The sequence below is a fragment of the Tursiops truncatus genome, chromosome 11 (genome assembly GCF_011762595.2).
Source record: "Tursiops truncatus isolate mTurTru1 chromosome 11, mTurTru1.mat.Y, whole genome shotgun sequence".
In the NCBI taxonomy this organism is placed as follows: domain Eukaryota; kingdom Metazoa; phylum Chordata; class Mammalia; order Artiodactyla; family Delphinidae; genus Tursiops; species Tursiops truncatus.
Window position 1 is genome coordinate 41,628,067 of NC_047044.1, and position 20,948 is coordinate 41,649,014.

At 35.3% G+C, this 20,948-nt stretch overlaps 1 protein-coding gene across 5 annotated transcripts in view; it reads left to right on the forward strand.

Annotated features, from left to right (window-relative positions):
- OSBPL8 (oxysterol binding protein like 8) overlaps positions 1-20,948 on the forward strand; it is a 189,643-nt gene that overhangs the window by 60,067 nt on the left and 108,628 nt on the right. Inside the window, exon 3 of one of the 5 annotated variants that reach the window (XM_019952713.3) lies at positions 13,260-13,336. The exons of 3 other annotated variants lie outside the window; for them this stretch is intronic. In XM_019952713.3, coding sequence (XP_019808272.2) covers positions 13,260-13,336 — 77 coding nt within the window. Of the gene's footprint in view, positions 1-13,259; positions 13,337-20,948 lie in introns of those variants that run through there. One more of the 5 variants, XM_019952715.3, reaches the window with a different exon arrangement.

Sequence of the window (20,948 nt, forward strand, 5' to 3'; positions counted from 1 at the left end):
TCCTGCCTTATCTCCTACCTCTTTTCCCTTGCTTTCTCAGCCATATAGTGTAAGACATACTGATGTAATAGTTTGTGTTTGTTTTCCTCAAGAAACTTTTTGCCTTACTGAAATCAAGAGGTTGTTAACAGTTAAGGAAATTAAATGCCTGTAAATCTCACATCATGTGCAGCTGTAGATAGAATGAAACAGTTAAAATAATTCAGAATTAAGAGCAGTTGCCACATATATTCTTTATATAAAAAGATAAAGATTTAATAAATATTGCTGCCTTGTGTTGTGATTGAATTGTATTCTGAAATTAAAACAAATGGGTAGGGGTACTGGTAGTGTACCTTATCCAATAAGTTTAAAAAAAATATAAAAATTCACCAGTAGAATGTGGATTAAATGATGATTTGTCACTGTACGAAAACATTTTGCTCTAGGATCATTTCATTTTCAATTCTCCTTTTTTAAAGATTCCATTAAATATTGATTTATAGATTGTTAGGGATGTTTGTATTACCTAAAGTAAAGGTGCCAGTGGGTAAAATGTAGCCAGGTGATAGCTCTATGATTTGTTAGATGGTAGATTATGTGACAAATTTACATTATTGGAATAATGCAGAGGCCAACTTTTCTGTCTTTCATACTACTATGAAGTTGAGAGTCACTACTAAATTGAGGTGTTTGTGCATTTTAATTTAGTGAATGTCCTTTGTTCAGGCTCAAATGTAGGATCAGTCTAATGATTGATAGCAAAATGCAGTTTTGTTTACTTGTGTTAACTTGGTCCCAACCTTTTTTGAATTTCTGGTTCAAACTTGTTTCTTTAATGGTCAAAGAAAAGTTAAACTTTAAAATGATAACTTGTTAATAGAGAATAAAATGGACATGGACGTAGATTGGTTTATGAAGAAGGTTATTGTAACGGCGATTTTAAATGGAAAACAGATGGTAGGTTATTTTGTTTTCACTATATCTTCAGAAAAAAAAGTTCAGATTAAGCCTTGTCTTGGAACATGATATTTACTTTACCATAAATATTTTCTTATTTAATGCTAATGGACTTTCTTAAGTTTTTTTTAGCTAAAATATTTAAAATCTTTTGGTGGTAGTAAAAATACCAGTAATAACAACTGCTGTTTTCTAAGTGTATACTTTTTCAGACTGTCCTCACAACAGCCATTAAAGGTAGATGTTTGTTTATCCTCACTTTTAAAGATAGGGAAATAGGCTCAGGGAGGTTAATTGTCTTCTCTAAAAGCTCACAGTGTAAGTGATAGAACTGAGGTCTGTCTGTCTGTCTCTGAATACTTTCCTTTGCTACTAAGATGTTGACTATGTATCTGTCTTTCTGAATAGAATTGCTTAAAATTTATTGTTACCTTTTAGAGTAAATATCTAAGTAGATAGTATTAAATTCTGTATCAGAATATCTATATTGATAAAGTTTTAATCATTTTTTATTCTAAATTCTGTTGATATTGAGAGGTTAGAGCAAGTTATTTAAAAAGCAGTGAGACCATAGCACAGGGAGATCAGCTCGGTGCTTTGTGACCACCTAGAGGGGTGAGATAGGGAGGGTGGGAGGGAGACATAAGAGGGAGGGGATATGGGGATATATGTATATGTATAACTGATTCACTTTGTTATAAAGCAGAAACTAACACACCATTGTAAAGCAATTATACACCAATAAAGATGTTGAAAAAAAACAAAGCAGCGAGAGCAGTTTTCTTCTTGTTGTTCATTAAGCTTCTTCCATGAAATATTGTAGCTCATTTTAGAGACAATAATACCAAAAATTGAACTACTGAAATATTCTGTATTTGAAACTAATCTTAAGGTCCACCTTTGAGTTATCTATTTATAAAATATCACCTTTGAACTGCATGGCCTAAGCTAGTTACTGTTTAGATCTAGGAGAGGTGGATAAGAACATGGGCTCCGTAGACATTTGGCTGTGTGTTAAAATCTGAGCTCCGTCACTTAGTCGTATGACCTGCATAATTAATTAAATTCTGAGGGTTTCCAGTTTTCCTCATCTATTAAATAAAGATAATAGTAATATCTACCTCCCATAGTTGTTGAGTTTTATTTGAGATAATATGTCTATAAAATGCCTATTACCATCTGTGCACATTATAAATATCCAATAAATAAAAGCCACTATTGTTATTGTTAATATAATTATTAATATTCAGCCTTCTCTCCAAAAAGAAAGTTAAAGAGGCAGGAGAAGCAATAAAACACATTAAAAAAAAGCCCGACACTGTTGGGTAATTTTGGCTTTACACTTTCTCTGAATATCATTTTTGCTACCTAAGATATTGAGGCAGATATTCTACTTCAATAAAAAATATATAAGCAAGAATACTCATCCTTCCTACTTGAGAGGGACAATATGATCTAGTGAAACCAGAAAGTTCTTTGAAAATATAAAGCAGTATGTCATTATGAGGTAGCAGTGTTGTAAAAAATCTGATTGCATGCACTAGTTTTTAGAATATTATTAGTAAGCTTTTTTTGAATGCAGTCTTTGTGCAGAGTACTATGCCCAGTGAAGGGGATGCTAAGAGATATACAATGTGGTCTGTCTGAATTATGTTTATTTTTGAGAAGACTAGATAGAGGGATGGATAGATAAGGCAATAATAGCATTTACTAAGTGTTAAATGAGGAACATAAGCAAGGCATAGTTATACAAGTTGTGACAATTGGGCGGTTGTTATACACTGGGGTAGTTAGAGAAGCTTTCTTAAGAGAACACAAACTCTGAATAGCATAGGTAATAGGGATCATAAGATTGAGAATGAGCAAGGAGAGCATTCTAAGAAGGGAGGATGGCAAGAGGCAAGGCTAAACAGGAAATTAATTGTTCAGGGTTTATTCAGGGGAAAATGAGTAGAAAAATTGATGAAGGTAGATCGGAAGGGAATGTTGTTTACAAGAATAATGATCAACATGGCAGACAGAGACCAAACTTAGGGAAGGCTTTGAGTGCCAGACCAGGGATTTTGAAGTTGATTCTGTAGACAGTGGTATGTCATTGAATATTTTTATAAAAGTGGACAAGATGAATCTGGAAGCAGGATATAAGGTGATTTAGAGGAGTGAGAGAGAAAGATATTAATTAAGAAACTACTATCGTAGTCTTGGTGTGAGGTAGTGGAAGCTTGGACTCAAGTGACTTTAGTGTCCATTTATTCAGTTTTCTTCTTTTATATGAGATTATGCTTTCTATTTTTAAAAAAATCCATTTGCTCATTTATTATTCCAGTTGTGTTTAGTTCTATTTTTGTGGTAGTATTGTTTGTCTTAGGTAATAAATACTGAAAAATATGAATTGCATTTTTATACTGTACTTATATACTTGAGAACACAAGTGTACATTTAATATATGTCTTAAAAAACTATGTAAAAGTCCAGAACTCATATCACTTTGGAAATTAACCACTAAGAAATCCTTTAAGTGTAGGGGTCAAATTTTTATTGATAGATTGAGGTAAACTAAATAAGTGAAATATACCTTTAGATTAAAAAAAAATTTGAATATGTTCCTTACCTTAAGGAAAGTCATATCTTTTGAATATCTTATAAATTATTTCTGTTACCAGAGGAAACTACTTTATGAGGTCTATTAGAGGTCAAAATCTTCTGTTGTATTAAAAATTGATTATATAACTGACATTTTAGAAGAGAATAAAAATTTTAAAAATATGTGTAAATCTTTATAGTATTATAAGGGACTCTTAACTGAGGAACTCTTGTTTAAGATTATAATTTTAATTGGGTACTTCGAATCAGATGCTTTCTGAAATGGAAGGAACTGCAAAGGTGATTTAGTTCAGTAATTCTCAGAATGTAGTAAATGAGTATCTTCTTGATGGGCCTAGAGATGACCCGACTTCCTGAAACTTTGATTTCTACTTACTTACTAGGTGAATTTTTCATAATTACTGTGATTTAGTGCTCGTCAAGTAAAATTGGTATGTTATTAGAGTTTACTGAGAGCTTTAAATCATATTCTAAGGAGTATACTACTATATATACTCTAAGGAGTATATATAGTATGCTACTATATATACCATTTGACAACATCATACAGCTTGTGTATATAGGCATGTAAATGAATGGAATTGCCTAATTTTTGGTAACATCAAGTATTATTTTTTCAGCGGGTCACAGATTTTAAATGTTGCTATTTTTATTCTCTTGTTTAAATATAGTTGACCCTTGAATGATTAGTGGGAGTGGGGTAGGATAGTCTCTGACCCTCGATGCGGAGCCATGGTTCCTTGGTATCCTCAATTCAACCAGCCACTGATCTGTATGTAGCACTGTAGTATTTACTATTGAAAAAAATCCGCCTATAAGTGGACCTGTACAGTTCAGACCCTCATTGTTCAAGGGTTAACTGTACTATTAGTTTAGCTTCATCATTATCATTATTAACTTAGTATATTATATGTTTTTAGTGATAGCATATTTATAAGGACAGTATTTTTGGTGTACAGTTTCTCAATAACTGACCTTTAAGACATTTATGCATTCAAGTTCAATGATAAATTATCTATATGCCAATTACTAATCCTCTTAAAGTATTCTTGCACAATGGCACTTGGTTGTTCTTATTAGATACCCCTTCCCCACCCTAAAGTGGGAATGGATGGAGAAGGGCTGTGAAGTTTCTTATCTCATCTATTACAGATGGGTCAACAAATTTGGTACATATGCTTATCTAACATTTGAATATCCTTTGAGACCTGCCTGCTAAGCGTTTGACTAATGCTGTATACTTCAGGATTGCCTAGTAGAGACCTTTTCATCTTTAACAAAGATTTTGCTACCAGCAGAGCCTTTTGCAAACCTCTGAGTCCTGTGGCTACTTTTTCCCTTAGTCTTTGTGGGAAACTTAGAGATCATTTAGTCTAACAATCTGCCTAATGTAAGGATTCTACCTACAGTATCCCCTGACAGCAGGTCATCCAGCCTCAGCATGAACACATGTAGTTTATAGGTAACTCAGTTTCTCAAAAGGCAGCTCAAGTCATTATACTTGAACTAAGATAGACTTTTCTATTAAATTTTACCATTGGTCATTATGCTAGTTTCCTTGTTGCTACAAGTTACCACAAATTTAGTGGCTTAAAACAACAGAAATTTATTATCTTAGAGTTCTGGATATCAGAAGTCTAAAAGCAAGGTGTTGTGTTCATTCTGGAGGCTCTTATGGGAGAATTCATTCCTTTTTATCAGTGTCTAGAGGTTGTAATCTTTCATTGGCTCATGGTTACTTCCTCCTATTACTTCAACCTCTGGCTTTTGTTGTCACATCTACTGCTCACTCATCTTCTTGTTTCCTTCTTTTTTTTTCTTTTTCTTTTTGCGGTACGCAGACCTCTCACTGTTGTGGCCTCTCCCGTTGCGGAGCACAGGCTCCAGACGCGCAGGCTCAGCGGCCATGGCTCATGGGCCCAACCGTTCCGTGGCATGTGGGATCTTCCCGGACCGGGGCATGAACCCGTGTCCCCTGCATCGGCAGGCGGACTCTCAACCACTGCGCCACCAGGGAAGCCCCTTGTTTCCTTCTTATAAGGACCCTTGTGATTACTTTGGGCCCACTCAGATAATCCGGAATAACTGCCCTGTCTCAAGATTTTTAACTTAATCACATCTGCAGAGTCCCTTGTATCAAGTAAGGTAATATTCACAGGTTCCAGGGATTGGGATGTGGACATCTTTGGGAGGCCATTATTCTGCCTACCACAGTCATTGTACTAACCTCTGGTGCATCCCAGTCTAGAGAAGTGGGTCCTATTGCCATATAATCCAAAATTGGGTAGTCTTCTGGGGCAACTCACCTGGGGAGTTGCCGGTTAGATTAAGGCCCTAAATTATGTAAATTCTTAGGTTGCAGAGATCTTCTTATGTAAAATAATAAAATAACTAGAAATTTTAGTTACCAATTTATTACCTACATACTTATTGTCTTTTATATTAAAATAACTTCATCTTCCTAATAGCTGCTTTCTAACTGTAGCAGTTTACATTAATTACACATTCAAGAATATTAATAGATATCTTTATTGAAGTCTTTATTATATAAAATTTCAAATATATTTTTATAAATAAGATGAACTAGTATAATGAATTCTCATGTACCCATCACCCATCTTCAGCATTATCAACTCTGGTCAATCTTGTTTCATGTATACTCCTGCCTTCCCACCCCATACTTTTTTGAGAAAATCCCATATACATCATTTTCTTCATAAGTATTTCAGTATATATCTCTAAAATATAAAGACTTTTCATTAAAACTTTAACCACAAATTTCATTATTACTCTAAAAATGAGGAATTCGTTAATATAGTCAACTAGTCATTGCTTAAACGCCCCTAATTGTCTTGTAAATTTCTTTTTATTGTCTTTGTGTTGGACTTGGTTCCTAAGCCACTTAAGTCTTTTTTAATCTTTTAAGTCTCTCCTGTATCTGTTTTTGATTTTTCCTTTTCAATTTTCCTTTTTCAGTTTATTGAGGAAATAAGGTATTTTGTTTGTCCAAAATAAGTTTGTCCTATAGCGTTTCCCACAATCTGGATTTGCCCCCATGATGATTGTTTAATGTATTCTTCAGTTACTTATATTTCTTGCAAATTGGTCAGTAGACAGTTCTAATCTGAGACTTGCTCAGATTCAGGTTCAATTTTTCATGACAAGAATACTTCATTGATGGTGTTCTGTATTACCATCAGGAGGCACATAATGTCTGATTGCCTCTCTTCTTGTGATAATAGCGGCCATTGATGATCGTTGCTTAGATCTGTTAATTCAGTAGGAGTATAAATTAACAGCAGTACTTAAATATTTGTAATGTTTGAACTTCCCAAGTGGGAAAATATCGCTCAGTATTTCCTATTGTTTGAGCACTTAGATTCTTATTGTATGTTTTTTTTTTTTGTACCTGTTAAAAGTTGTTCTTAATTCTATTAGAGGCTTGAATAATATAATGTAAATATTTTGAAGGTATATAATGGGACTCTTCAATAAGTTTGGGGAGCTAAATTAGAGAAAGGGTTAGCTTTGAAATAGTAAAAGAAATAGCCAGTGGTCTACACAGTATATCAGTAGAATTCCAAGCGAGAAATCTTTTGTATTCCATTATGCTTGGAGATTTTTGGAGTGTGTTTCCAGGACTATGGAACTCAAAATCTTTTCAGAGAATCTGTGAGGTCAAAATTATTTTCGTAGTAATATCGTGGTATTTGATGTTATTTGCTTTGTTTCTCATTCTCTAGTGAACGTACAGTGCACTTTTCCCAAGACTGTATGAGGTGTGATTATGCCATTGCTCTGCTGGCTAATGGAGTGTATGCTTGTATATTCTTGTGTTTTCAAATTTTCTTAGTTTAATTTTTTCCTAAGCAGTGTTTTTTTTTTTTAATTTAAATAAACTTCATTTTTTGGAAGAGTTTTACAGAAATATTGTGATCAATTTTTAGGTTTACAGAAAAATTCTGAACATAGTACAGAGTTCTGTGTAGCTTGTACTCACTTTCCCCTATTATTAACATATTAGTATGGTACATTTGATACAATTAATGAATCCATATTGATACATTATTAACTGAAGTCCATACTTTGTGTCAGATTTCCTTAGTTTTTACCTAATGTGCTTTTTCTATTCCAGAATCCCATCAGGGTAGCACTTTACATTTAGTCATCACATCTCCTTAAGGCCCCCTTGGCAGTTATAATTTCTTTCTATCTTTTTTTTTTAAATGATAAAATTCAACATTTATTCACAACAGAAATTCTCGGAAAAATAGGAATAGAGGTGAACTTCCTCACATGATAAAATAATCTACAAAAAACCTACTATTAATGTTACTTTATTTTTTTAAATTAATTTTTATTGGAGTATAGTTGCTTTAGTGTGTTGTGTTAGTTTCTGCTGTACAGCAAAATGAATCAGCTATACATATACATACATCCCCTCTTTTTTGGATTTTCTTCCAATTTAAGTCACCACAGTGCATTAAGTAGAGTTCCCTGTGCTATACAATATGTTCTCATTAGTTGTCTATTTTATACATAGTATCAACAGTGTATATGTGTCAATCCCAATCTCCCAATTCCTCCCACCACCCCCTTCCCCCTTGGTATCCATATATTTGTTCTCTACATCTGTGTCTCTATTTTTGCTTTGCAAATAAGATCATCTATACCATTTTTCTAGATTCCACTAATATACGATATATTTTTTTCTCTTTCTGACTTACTTCACTCTGTATGACACTCTTTAGGTCCATCTGCATCTCTACAAATGACCCAATTTCGTTCCTTTTTATGGCTGAGTAATATTCCATTGTATATATGTACCACATATTCTTTATCCATTTCTCTGTTGATGGACATTTAAGTTGCTTCCATGTCCTGGCTATTGTAAATAGTGCTGCTATGAACATTGGGGTGCATGTGTCTTTTTGAATTATGGTTATCTCTGGGTATATGCCCAGTAGTGGGATTGCTGGGTCATGTGGTAGTTCTATTTTTAGTTTTTTCAGGAACCTCCATACTGTTCTCCATAGTGGCTGTATCAATTTACATTCCCACCAACAGTGCATGAGGGTTCCCTTTTCTCCACACCCTCTCCAGCATTTGTTGTTTGTAGATTTTCTGATGATGCCCATTCTAACTGGTGTGAGGTGATACCTCATTGTAGTTTTGATTTGAATTTCTCTAATAATTAGTGAGCATCTTTTTATGTGTTTGTTGGCCATCTGTATGTCTTCTTTGGAGAAATGTCTATTTAGGTCTTCTGCCCATTTTTTGATATTGAGCTGCATGAGCTGCTTTTATATTTTGGAGATTAATCCTTTGTCAGTTGCTTTGTTGCGAATATCATCTCCCACTCTGAGGGTTGTCTTTGCGTCATGGTTTCCTTTGCTGTGCAAAAGCTTCTGTGGTTCATTAGGTCCCATTTGTTTATGTTTGTTTTCAGTACTCTAGTAGGTGGGTCAAAAAAGAGCTTGCTGCAATTTATGTCGAAGAGTGTTCTGCCTATGTTTTTCCTCTAAGAGTTTTAGGGCAGTTATAATTTCTTAAGACTTTCCTTGGTTTTGATGACCTTGACAGTTTTGAGGAGTTCTGGTCGGATATTTTGCAGTGTCCCTCAAATGGAATTTGTCTGTTGTTTTTCTCATAATTAGACTGGGTTTTGGGGAGGAGACCACAAAGGTAAAATGCCATCATCACATCATTATGGAAAAGTATACACTATCAACATGACTTATCACTTTTGATGTTGACTGTGATCACCTGGCAAAGATAGTGAATTTCTCACTTTTAATTTAGAATTCAGCAAATATCAATAAATATAATCCACATAAACAACAACTCTTTGGAGTCTTTGGTAATTTCTAGGAGCGGAAAGGGGTCTGGAGACCCAAAAGTTTGAGAATTGCTCATTTAAACATTCAGTAACTAACACTTTAAAGGCAAATAATTGGCAGCTATGTGATGTGAAAAGAGGGACCCAGTAGTTGATTGGGTGTGTTGGAGATGCAGGGGGAGTTGAGGGTGGAAAGAAGAATTATGATAGAGCCTTTAGGAATGAGGGAGTGATGATCGAGATAAAATTTGCCTATTTCATAATTGTACTTAGCATTCAGACATGATCTATATCAAGGAGTTGTTTTGTTTGTTTTTGTTTCTTTTTTCATTTTTATATTTAAAAAATATTGGTTGAATGCTTATGTATTTTGTTTTATTAGATTTATTATTTTATCTGATTCATATCATCTGCAAATAATAGTCATTTTTTTTCTTTTCAATCCTTATACAGCTGAGCCTGTGGTTTTGTGTAGGTATGTTAGGGGTGAGAGGTGGAGGAGTCTTTAAAGCCTTTTATATTTTTCTAGAAATTTATCCATTTTGTGGAGGTTTCAAAATTATTTAAGATTTAATATTTTTTATTTAAAAAATTCTCTGGGTCTCCTATTTTGTGAATATAATAGAACTTTTGCTTCTTCAATCTCTCTTAACTTCTATATTTTCCATCTTTTCCTTTCTTTGTGCCTTTTTGTTGAATTCCTTTACCAGTCTTCTTACTCACTAATTTATTATTGTATCATATTTGTTTTGCTGTTCAAATCTGCTGTATACTTTATTTCACCGTAATATTTTTATACCCAGTATTACTAGCTGTTTTTTTGTGATTGCTTGGTCATGCTTCAAATTTTTACAATATCCTCCAGTATCATTTGGAACATATTTATTGTGGTTATTTTAAGTTTTTGATGGCTTTTGTTTACTAATTTTCTTTCCTTCTACTGAGATTGTTCAGTTTTCCCTCTCAGCACTTGGGCTTCGTAGGATATTAATTTTTTTTGTTTGTGAGCTTGTACTTTCTTGGAAATAATATTCTCCTAGTAATATCTGATACTGTCCTAGATAGAAAGGTAAGAACCCAGGGACTTTTTGGTCTGTCTAGGGAATACATGTCTTAGGGTGAAGAATCTCTTGTTAAAATCATTGTTTCATTATTCCTCATTTGCTCCTTCCACTCATATATTCTGTTTCTTAGGGAATTTTTCTGTATTTCTGCTTTGGGCATAATTCTTTTCGACAAGCTGCCTCCCTAGTTGTAATCAGTTAGCTCATTTGGGGGAAAGAACAGTGGGAGGTAGTAGTCAGGGTCTTTGCCTGCACTTGTTGTGTGCATACTGCAACTGATTTAAAAACAATTTAGAAACAAAAGTGATTAAAACTTTGTTTAATGCCTCTGGTTGGTATTAAATCGTGTTCTGCCGTGGTAGTAAGGACAGAGTGGAGAGTGATCTGTTCAGTATTAGAGAGAGAAAAAGGCCCAGAAAGATGGCTCCCAGGTCTTCCTCCTACTCTGGCCCCCTGGCCTTTCCTCCATCTGTGGTACTGTACTCTCTGTCTGCTTGAAGCTTGCTTCCCATCCATCCGTCTCTAGTGATGGGTTCAGGGAGGGTGTTAGTTACTTCACTGGTAAGTAACTCAGTTCCCGTTTGTAAAAAGAGTTGGTTACGTTCTTTTTGGCTTTGTGTTCCCTGTGTGAAGGTTGGCTGAGGTGATGGCTGAGGGGGGACCAAAAACATCAAAAGAACAGCAGCCTTGTTGGACAGTTCATCTATATTAAGAAAGATCTTTGTCAGCTGTGACATGCCCACAGTTTAAAAATCAGAAGTCTGTTAAGGTGGCTCACTCCCAAGTAAATAGATTATGTCATTTACCCAATAGAAAGTTATTTGTTTTGCTAAATTAGACTTAAGGTGGAAACTTGGCTTTAAAGATTTATTATTTCTTTCGATATCCATAACATTGCAGTCATTCAGATTTTAAAAGTATGGTTTTAAGGTTTTTCATAAGCATTATCATTTGCTGTTTCGCCTAAGTTTTAAGACATGCAGATGCTTCTTATAAGCAGGATATAGTAAAAGCCAAGACATCCATAGCTCTACCTTTAACTCTTAATTAAAATTATGTGCATTAAGAATCTTAAATTTCTTCCTGCTTTTTAAAAAAATAAAATGAGAGTCCCACAAAACCTCAGAAAGATATGTGAAGGATTAGAATTTCAGCATGTTGGAGATACATAAAGATAAAATTTGATTAAAAGTTCAAGAAAATCTCTACCTGTCCAACTGTCTAGTGAGAATAGAGCAATGAAGGGATATTTATCCAGACCTCACCTCAGTAGGTTTTCATTAACTTGTGACTACTTCAGAAGTCACGTTAAGTTTAATATGGTGAAAACAACAGCAATGGAGCAAGAAAGAGCTTGAGAGAGGGAATGAATTTACATATATGTATATGAATTTATATTTGTATCTGTGTATGTACGTGTATACCCACACACACACGTGAAATTTAATTTTAGCCGAACATATATTGAGTCTAAAAAACTAGCCTACCATCATTGAACATATCTATACACATAGTACCTCGCCAGGTTTATGACTACACCATGTTTGGAGCATATTTTAGGTCTCAGAGACAATATTGCTCGCTGCTTTAGGGGCATTAGTAGAAAATAAAGCTAGAGGAAATGAATAACAACTAACATTTTTAAAATTTCTATAACGTGCCAGAGCCGTTCTAAGTACTTTTTAGATAAACTCATGTAATCTTCACATAACCCTATGAGAGAATATAATTTACTATCTCAGTAGTAAATAGATGAGGACACAGAGAGTTAAGAAAGTCGCTCAGGGTCACACAACTAGTAAGTGGCAGAACTGGGATACATTTTGTCTCCAGAGGCTAAGCTTTAATCTTTTTCCTGTATTGCCTCTCACCCATGATGTTAGAATCAGATTATACAGAGCCTTGAATACTATTTTTTACAGTTTGGGATTTTTGTTTTTAATGTAATGTCAAACCATTGAATTTTTTTTTCTTTTTTTTTGAGTAGGGAAACAACCTGTTCAGAGTGTGGTTTAGGAAAATTATCTTGACAGAATTATGGATATTGGAGGGAGGGGCAACCAACTGAACATTAGAGTTATCTGGGGTGTGCTGAAAAATCCCAGTGCTCAGGCTGTTCAATTGAATTAGAATCTTAGAGGGTGAGACACAGACATCAGTACTTTTTAAAGTCTCCTAGGTGATTTCAATGCCCAACTTAGGTTGAGAACCATAGAAATAGAGATGGTTAGCCAATGGAACAAGTTAGCATAGAGTTTTGTAAACTAGGTAAAAGACAGTTAAAACCTGTCGGGTCATAGAAGCAAAACAGACAATATGTCCCTTCTGGATTTTCCTTTTCCCCCTAGATTTCTAAAATCTGCACTTTCCCTATTCGGGTTACTGTATTTGTGTAGAGAAAAAACATTATTTTTTGCAGTCTTACTATGTGCCCTCACCGGGGATTGACGTCTCACACACTTTCTCATTTAATTCCCTCCATAGTACTGTGAAGTAGATATTACTCTGTTTTTAGAGATGAAGAAACTGAGGCTCTAAAGGGGTTAGTAATTTTTCTAAGTCACATAAGCTAGTCAGTGGGCCATGTTAGGATTCAAATACAGATCCTCTGTTATTCATGTCACTGAATGTAAGGCTAATGTTTTTATGTTGTAAACTGATCTGTATTACACCTAGCCTTTTAAGCATCCCTTTAAAGTTTTTACATACATTACCTAAAATAATGTATACTTTGAAAAATGTGCAATCCATGATGTATTTTATTTAACCCAAAGTTTTGTTCTCCTGTAACTAATTTTGATTTTTCTATCCAGGGTGAATGTTTTGGCATTTTGGCACCACATAGTTGCTGACACACGGAGAGGAGTTGCTGACTGCATTTTTATATGTGGTAGATATTATGAGTCACCGAGGGTGACATTTCCATGTTATCATTAGCAGTCTTGCCTGTGGCTTGATCAACATAATTTACTAATGAATGATTTGTTAGAATAGAACTTCAGAAGGAAAGAAGGTATTTGTTATACAGTTCTTATGTCTTAATTCAATTCCTGGTCATGATTCATTATAGAATGTAGGCTCATGTATCTGTGTAAAGAATTGGTCAAAACGAAATTGCAGGTAATGTAAGCTCTTATTTCAAACTGAAACTCGAAATTATGTAAACAGGTCATAAGATTAAGCATCATACACTGAAATATTTGTGTACGTGAGCTGCCTCATATAACCAACTATCATACCTAGCCTGGAATGATAGTGATGTGATAACATGGTTTCTGTTGAGCTGTTATTTCATAACCTTTTCAGGTAACTATGGATGGTTAGGTCAGATATAGAGGAACATGTTAATGAGGTCAAATGCCAAGGTCATCGGTTTAATTCTTTTAGTGGACAGTTAACTTTTTTCTTATTTTATAAATACAGACTTCACCAGCAGTCTCACATTAGTTACAACTGACATCACATTGATTGATTTTGAACTTCCTTTGTATGTGAAGATCTTGATGAAAGAGGTTGGTTTAAACCTGGCAAGGGACCACTAGTACCAGAATAAATATAATTTATGCTCCATTACCAAAAACCAGTAGTGAATTTGTAACAGTGTCACTTATGAAGGACAGAATTATTTAAGAAAAAGCATGGGAGAATTTCTAGCAATGGACTTCGGGCATATAATGGCCAAAGACTAATAGTGGAAGAAAATACAAATATGCTTTAAATTACAGCTAAGGATGTTCTTAGGATTGAGATAATTTTCTATGTTGAGTTGTTAGTATAACAGAATTTTAGTACTGTAACAGATGTCATGAGCAAATAAGAAAACTAAATTCAAAATATTTATTCAAGTTTACTTAGGAAATACTGATCGACTTAGGTTTAGAATAGGTTTAGAACTCAGATTTCATGGTTCTAGCCCATATTAGTTCTTTGCATATATATTTTAAGCATGCAGAATGTTAAATTTTGGAAAATACAAAGATGAGCAAGACTTGTTTTGTCATAGGAGAATTGAAACTAATTCCTTTAATAAACAGAGGAACTCAACGAACTACATATGTATAATAAATTCTTTGCTAGGTATTAGGGTTATAATACTGACTGAGCCTTTTTTTCATTCATGCATTTATTCATTCATTCATTCAGTGTTTGTTGAGTGTCTACCATGTGCCAGGCTCTGTTTAATCTTAAAGGATTCGACAGTGAACAGAATAGACAAAGTTCCTACTCTAGTGGAATTAACATTCCATTGGAAAAGGACAAAAAATATACATATATATATACTGTGCTGTGTCATGATTGTTGTGATGAAAAATAAAGCAGGGTAAGGAGGATAAAGAGTACCAGAATTGGAGATAGGTGTTGCTATTTTCTAGGAATATCATGGAGGTCTTCTGATGAAGTGACTTTTTTTTTTTGCGGTACGCGGGCCTCTCACTGTTGTGGCCTCTCCCGTTGCGGAGCACAGGCTCCAGACACGCAGGCTCAGTGGCCATGGCTCATGGGCCCAGCCACTCCGTGGCATGTGGGATCTTCCCGGACCGGGGCACAAACCCGCGTCCCCTGCATCGTCAGGTGGACTCTCAACCACTGCGCCACCAGGGAAGCCCCTGACGAAGTGACTTTTAAACAGAGTCCTAAAGGTAGCTTTCTAGGCAGAGGTAAGAGCCAAGTGTGAAGCTCACAGATCTTTTATGCAGACTGGTGGTTGGGCTGTAAGTGTTGAGGTTTAGGGGAAAGGTGAGTGAGGGGTCTTTCTACCTCCTCACTCAGGAAGATGGAAGTACAGGTCCCTAGGAACACATGGAGCTCTATGGCTGCCCGCTGCACTTCTGCGTGATAGAAGGATGCAGTGACAAAACGGATGGAGTGAGTATCCCTTTGTTATGCCTGGCATAGGAAGTCAGGAATACCCTTACCAAGGATGTGCTGTTTTTTCTGGGATAATAAGAATGAGTGTACCAGGAGAGTGATTGGGATGGCCCTAAGTGGCTGGAGTTCAGGAGAGGTTAAGGTGGGAAACTAATTTGGGGAGTTGTCAGTGCATAGAATGCGTAAAAATCAAGTCATTGGAATCATTCATGGAAAACATGTTGCATGGGGACAAAAGAGATTCTAGGCTGCAACCTTGGGAAATAACTATCTTAAGGGAGAAGAAGGGGAAGGGGGCCAGGCAGAAAGAGGAAAGGAGAGAAAGGAGAGAAAATAGCTTGGAAATTAAGGAAGGGGGGAGAGTTTTGAGAAAAGGAGTGGTCAACAATGACAAATGCTAGAGAGTGGTCAGTGGGTTGAGCTGGGGAGAGGTAAGGTTGTGCTAGACTTGAATTGTCCAGTAGTTCTATTTGACAACACTATAACTAGACCATTGTAATATTAGGAAAAAAGTTAAATAACATTAATTTTTACCTATTTATGGTAGCAGTAGAGGAAATACTATGAGATAACTATGCATTGTTAAAGAACTGGTATTAGAAAGTTAGTGTTGGGGAAAGATACACTTCATCTTGAACTTTGGTAGCAGAATTGGCAATTTGAGTTGAACCTTCAAGGCAGGGAACTTTTGAGCTATTGAACAGGGAAGCAAAAACAATGTTTTTGCAGAATATTGCAGATTGCTCTGAGCAATCAGTTTTGCTAGACAGATAATTTAGATAAGTGAAATTTTGGAGTTGCAAGGCTATCTCATAGGAGATCAAAACATTTCTGTGGAATGAATAATTGGGTCAAATTGTAGATGATTTAAATATCAGGGTTGGGGATTTTTTTCCTAAAGAATGGGTGCTATCAAATATTTTTAAGTGGAGGAGCCACATGGCCCAAGTGATAGGTTAGGGAATTAACTTGGTAAATTAATCATTCCCTTCTTGGTCCTTTCTTAGTCTTTGTCACTTATTGTACCACTCAGTAATTCTGCCTTATGTCTGTATAATGCTTTAACAAAAATTTATAAAGTACACTCATGTAAACTATTATTAAGCCTCACAACAACTTTGGAAAGTTGTAAGGTTTAATAATTGTGTATTCACAGAGGAGAAAATAAACTTCAGAACAGCTAAATGACTTGCTAATGATAGGTCTGGCTTGAATAATGAGTAATATTGTGTAGATTGGGTGGAGATAACTTACCTTAAAGTCAAATGAATTACTGTACTACAGTATATACAGTCTTCAATATATGGTGATATTCTTAGCAATAGGGACCATGTCTTTATTGTTTGAACTTCAATATTTAGTGTAGTAGGTAAATGAGTAAGTAAATGAGTAAGGTAAGACTGAGTGCAGGGACATCTATTAGAAGGAAGATGCAAAAGCTGATAAATCTGGTGATGTGGGTCTGGCCTGGTTAGTATTAATGGGAATTGAAAGAAAGGACTAGATGTGAGTAGATATTGTCTATTTAAAATTAATTACAATGTAATGACTTAATCAGATGTTGGGGGGAAAATAGAGTCTCAGTGACTCAAGGGTTTAGGTCTGAGTGATTCAAAGAAAGATGGTACCACTGAAAGAATTGAGCAAGTTGACATGGAAGCTGGTTTCTGAGGGAAGCTACTGAGTATGATTTTTGGCATAAAGATGCTTCTAAACAAGCTTAAAGCTTTTTCTTTGTTAACAGAATTTTTTTTCTTTTTTAACTTTTTAATTTAATTTTATTTATTTTTTTATACAGCAGATTCTTATTAGTCATCAATTTTATACACATCAGTGTATACATATCAATCGCTCAATTCATCACACCACCATCCCCACCCACCACAGCTTTCCCCCCTTGGTTTCTTTGTTCTATACATCTGTGTCTCAACTTCTGCCCTGCAGACCAGTTCATCTGTACCATTTTTCTAGGTTGACGTAACATGCATTAATATAAGATATTTGTTTTTCTCTTTCTGACTTACTTCACTCTGTATGACAGTCTCTAGATCCATCCACGTCTCAACAAATGACCCAATTTCGTTCCTTTTTATGGCTGAGTAATATTCCATTGTATAAATGTACCACATCTTCTTTATCCATTCGTCTGTTGATGGGCATTTAGGTTGCTTCCATGTCCTGGCTATTGTAAATAGTGCTGCAATGAACATTGGGGTGCATATGTCTTTTTGAATTATGGTTTTCTCTGGGTATATGCCCAGTAGTGGGATTACAGGATCATATGGTAATTCTATTTTTAGTTTTTTAAGGAACCTCCATACTGTTCTCCATAGTGGCTGTATCAATTTACATTCCCACCAACAGTGCAACAGGGTTCCCTTTTCTCCACACCCTCTCCAGCATTTGTTGTTTGTAGATTCTCTGATGATGCCCATTCTAACTGGTGTGAGGTGATACCTCATTGTAGTTTTGATTTGCATTTCTCTAACAATTAGTGATGTTGAGCAGCTTTTCATGTGCTTCTTGGCCATCTGTGTGTCTTCTTTGGAGAAATGTCTATTTAGGTCTTCTGGCCATTTTTGGATTGGGTTGTTTGTTTTTTTGATATTGAGCTGCATGAGCTTTTTGTATATTTTGGAGATTAATCCTTTGTCTGTTGATTCGTTTGCAAATACTTTCTCCCATTCTGAGGGTTGCCTTTTCGTCTTGTTTATGGTTTCCTTTGCTGTGCAAAAGGTTTGAAGTTTCATTAGGTCCCATTTGTTTATTTTTATTTCCATTACTCTAGGAGGTGGATCAAAAAAGATCTTGCTGTGATTTATGTCAAAGAATATTCTTCCTATGTTTTCCTCTAAGAGTTTTATAGTGTCCACTCTTATATTTAGGTCTCTAATCCATTTTGAGTTTATTTTTGTGTATGGTGTTAGGGAGTGTTCTAATTTCATTCTTTCATATGTAGCTGTCCAGTTTTCCCAGTACCACTTCTTGAAGAGACTGTCCTTTCTCCATTGTATATCCTTGCCTCCTTTATCATAGATTAGTTGACCATAGGTGTGTGGGTTTATCTCTGGGCTTTCTATCTTGTTCCATTGATCTATGTTTCTGTTTTTGTGCCAGTACCATATTGTCTTGATTACTGTAGCTTTGTAGTATAGTCTGAAGTCAGGGAGTCTGATTCCTCCAGCTCTGTTTTTTTCCCTCAAGACTGCTTCGGCTAATTGGGGTCTTTTGTGTCTGCATACAAATTTTAAGACTTTTTGTTCTAGTTCCGTAAAAAATGCTGTTGGTAATTTGATAAGGATTGCATTGAACCTGTAGATTGCTTTGGGTAATATAGTCATTTTCACAATATTGATTCTTCCAATCCAAGAACATGGTATATCTCTCCATCTGTTGGTATCATCTTTAATTTCTTTCATCAGTGTCTTATAGTTTTCTGCATACAGGTCTTTTGTCTCCCTAGGTAGGTTTATTCCTAGGTATTTTATTCTTTTTGTGGCAAAGGTAAATGGGAGTGTTTCCTTAATTTCTCTTTCAGATTTTTCATCATTAATGTATAGGAATGCAAGAGACTTCTGTGCACTAATTTTGTATCCTGCAGCTTTACCAGATTCATTGATTAGCTCTAGTAGTTTTCTGGTGGCATCTTTAGGATTCTCTATGTATAGTATCATGTCATCTGCAGTGACAGTTTTACTTCTTCTTTTCCAATTTGGATTCCTTTTATTTCTTTTTCTTCTCTAATTGCCATAGCTAGGACTTCCAAAGCTATGTTGAATAATAATAGTGGTGAGAGTGGACATCCTTGTCTTGTTCCTGAGCTTTCTCCTTTTTCATTTCTCATTTTATTGATTTGAGTCCTCTCCCTCTTCTTCTTGATGAGTCTGGCTAATGGGATATCAATTTTGTTTATCTTCTCAAAGAACCAGCTTTTAGGTTTATTGATCTTTGCTATTGTTTTCTTTGTTTCTATTTCATTTATTTCTGCTCTGATCTTTATGATTTCTTTCCTTCTGCTAACTTTGGGTTTTGTTTGTTCTTCTTTCTCTAGTTCCTTTAGGTATAATGTTAGATTGTTTATTTGAGATTTTTCTTGTTTCTTGAGGTAGGCTTGTATAGCTATAAACTTCCCTCTTAGAACTGCTTTTGCTGCATCCCATAGGTTTTGGATCATCGTGTTTTCATTGTCATTTGTCTCTAGGTATTTTTTGATTTCCTCTTCGATTTCTTCAGTGATCTCTTGGTTATTTAGCAACGTATTGTTTAGCCTCCATGTGTTTGTGTTTTTTGTGGTTTTTTCCCTGTAATTGGTTTCTAATCTCATAGCATTGTGGTCAGAAAAGATGCTTGATATGATTTCAATTTTCTTAAATTTACTGAGGCTTGATTAGTGACCCAAGATGTGATCTATCCTGGAGAATGTTCCATGCGCACTTGAGAAGAAAGTGTAATCTGCTGTTTTCGGATGGAATGTCCTATAAATGTCAATTAAATCTATCTGGTCTATTGTGTCATTTAAAGCATGTGTTTCCTTATTTGTTTTCATTTTGGATGATCTGTCCATTGTGTAAGTGAGGTGTTAAAGTCCCACACTCTTATTGTGTTACTGTTGATTTCCTCTTTTATAGCTGTTAGCAGTTGCCTTATGTATTGAGGTGCTCCTATGTTGGCTGCATATATATTTGTAATTGTTATATCTTCTTCTTGGCTTGATTCCTTTATCAGTATGTAGTGTCCTTCCTTGTCTCTTGTAACATTCTTTATTTTAAATTCTATTTTATCTGATATGAGTATTGCTACTCCAGCTTTCTTTTGATTTCCATTTGCCTGGAATATCTTTTTCCATACCCTCATTTTCAGTCTTTATGTGTCCCTAGATCTGAAGTGGGTCTCTTGTAGACAGAATATATATGGGTTTGTTTTTGTATCCATTCAGCAAGCCTGTGTCTTTTGGTTGGAGCATTTAATCCATTCACGTTTAAGGTAATTATCAATATGTGTGTTCCTGTGACCATTTTCTTAATTGTTTTGGGTTTGTTTGTGTAGGTCCTTTTCTTCTCTTGTGTTTCCCACTTAGAGAAGTTCCTTTAGCATTTGTTGTAGAGCTGGTTTGGTAGTGCTGAATTCTCTTAGCTTTTGCTTGTCTGTAAAGCTTTTGATTTCTCCATCGAATCTGAATGAGATCCTTGCTGGGTAGAGTAATCTTGGTTATAGGTTCTTCCCTTTCATCACTTTAAGTATATTATGTATATCATGATATACATAAGTACATCACTCCCTTCTGGCTTGTAGAGTTTCTGCTGGGAAATCAGCTGTTAACTCTATGGGAGTTCCCTTGTATGTTGTTTGTCATTTTTCCTTTTCTGCTTTCAATAATTTTTCTTTGTCTTTAATTTTTGCCAATTTGATTACTGTGTGTCTCGGCATGTTTCTCCTTGGGTTTATCCTGTATGGGACTCGCTGCGCTTCCTGGACTTGGGTGGCTCTTTCCTTTCCCATGTTAGGGAAGTTTTCGACTCTAATCTCTTCAGATATTTTCTCTGGTTCTTTCTCTCTCTCTTCTCCTTGTGGGACTCATATAATGCGAATGTTGTTGCGTTTAATGTTGTCCCAGAGGTCTCTTAGGCTGTCTT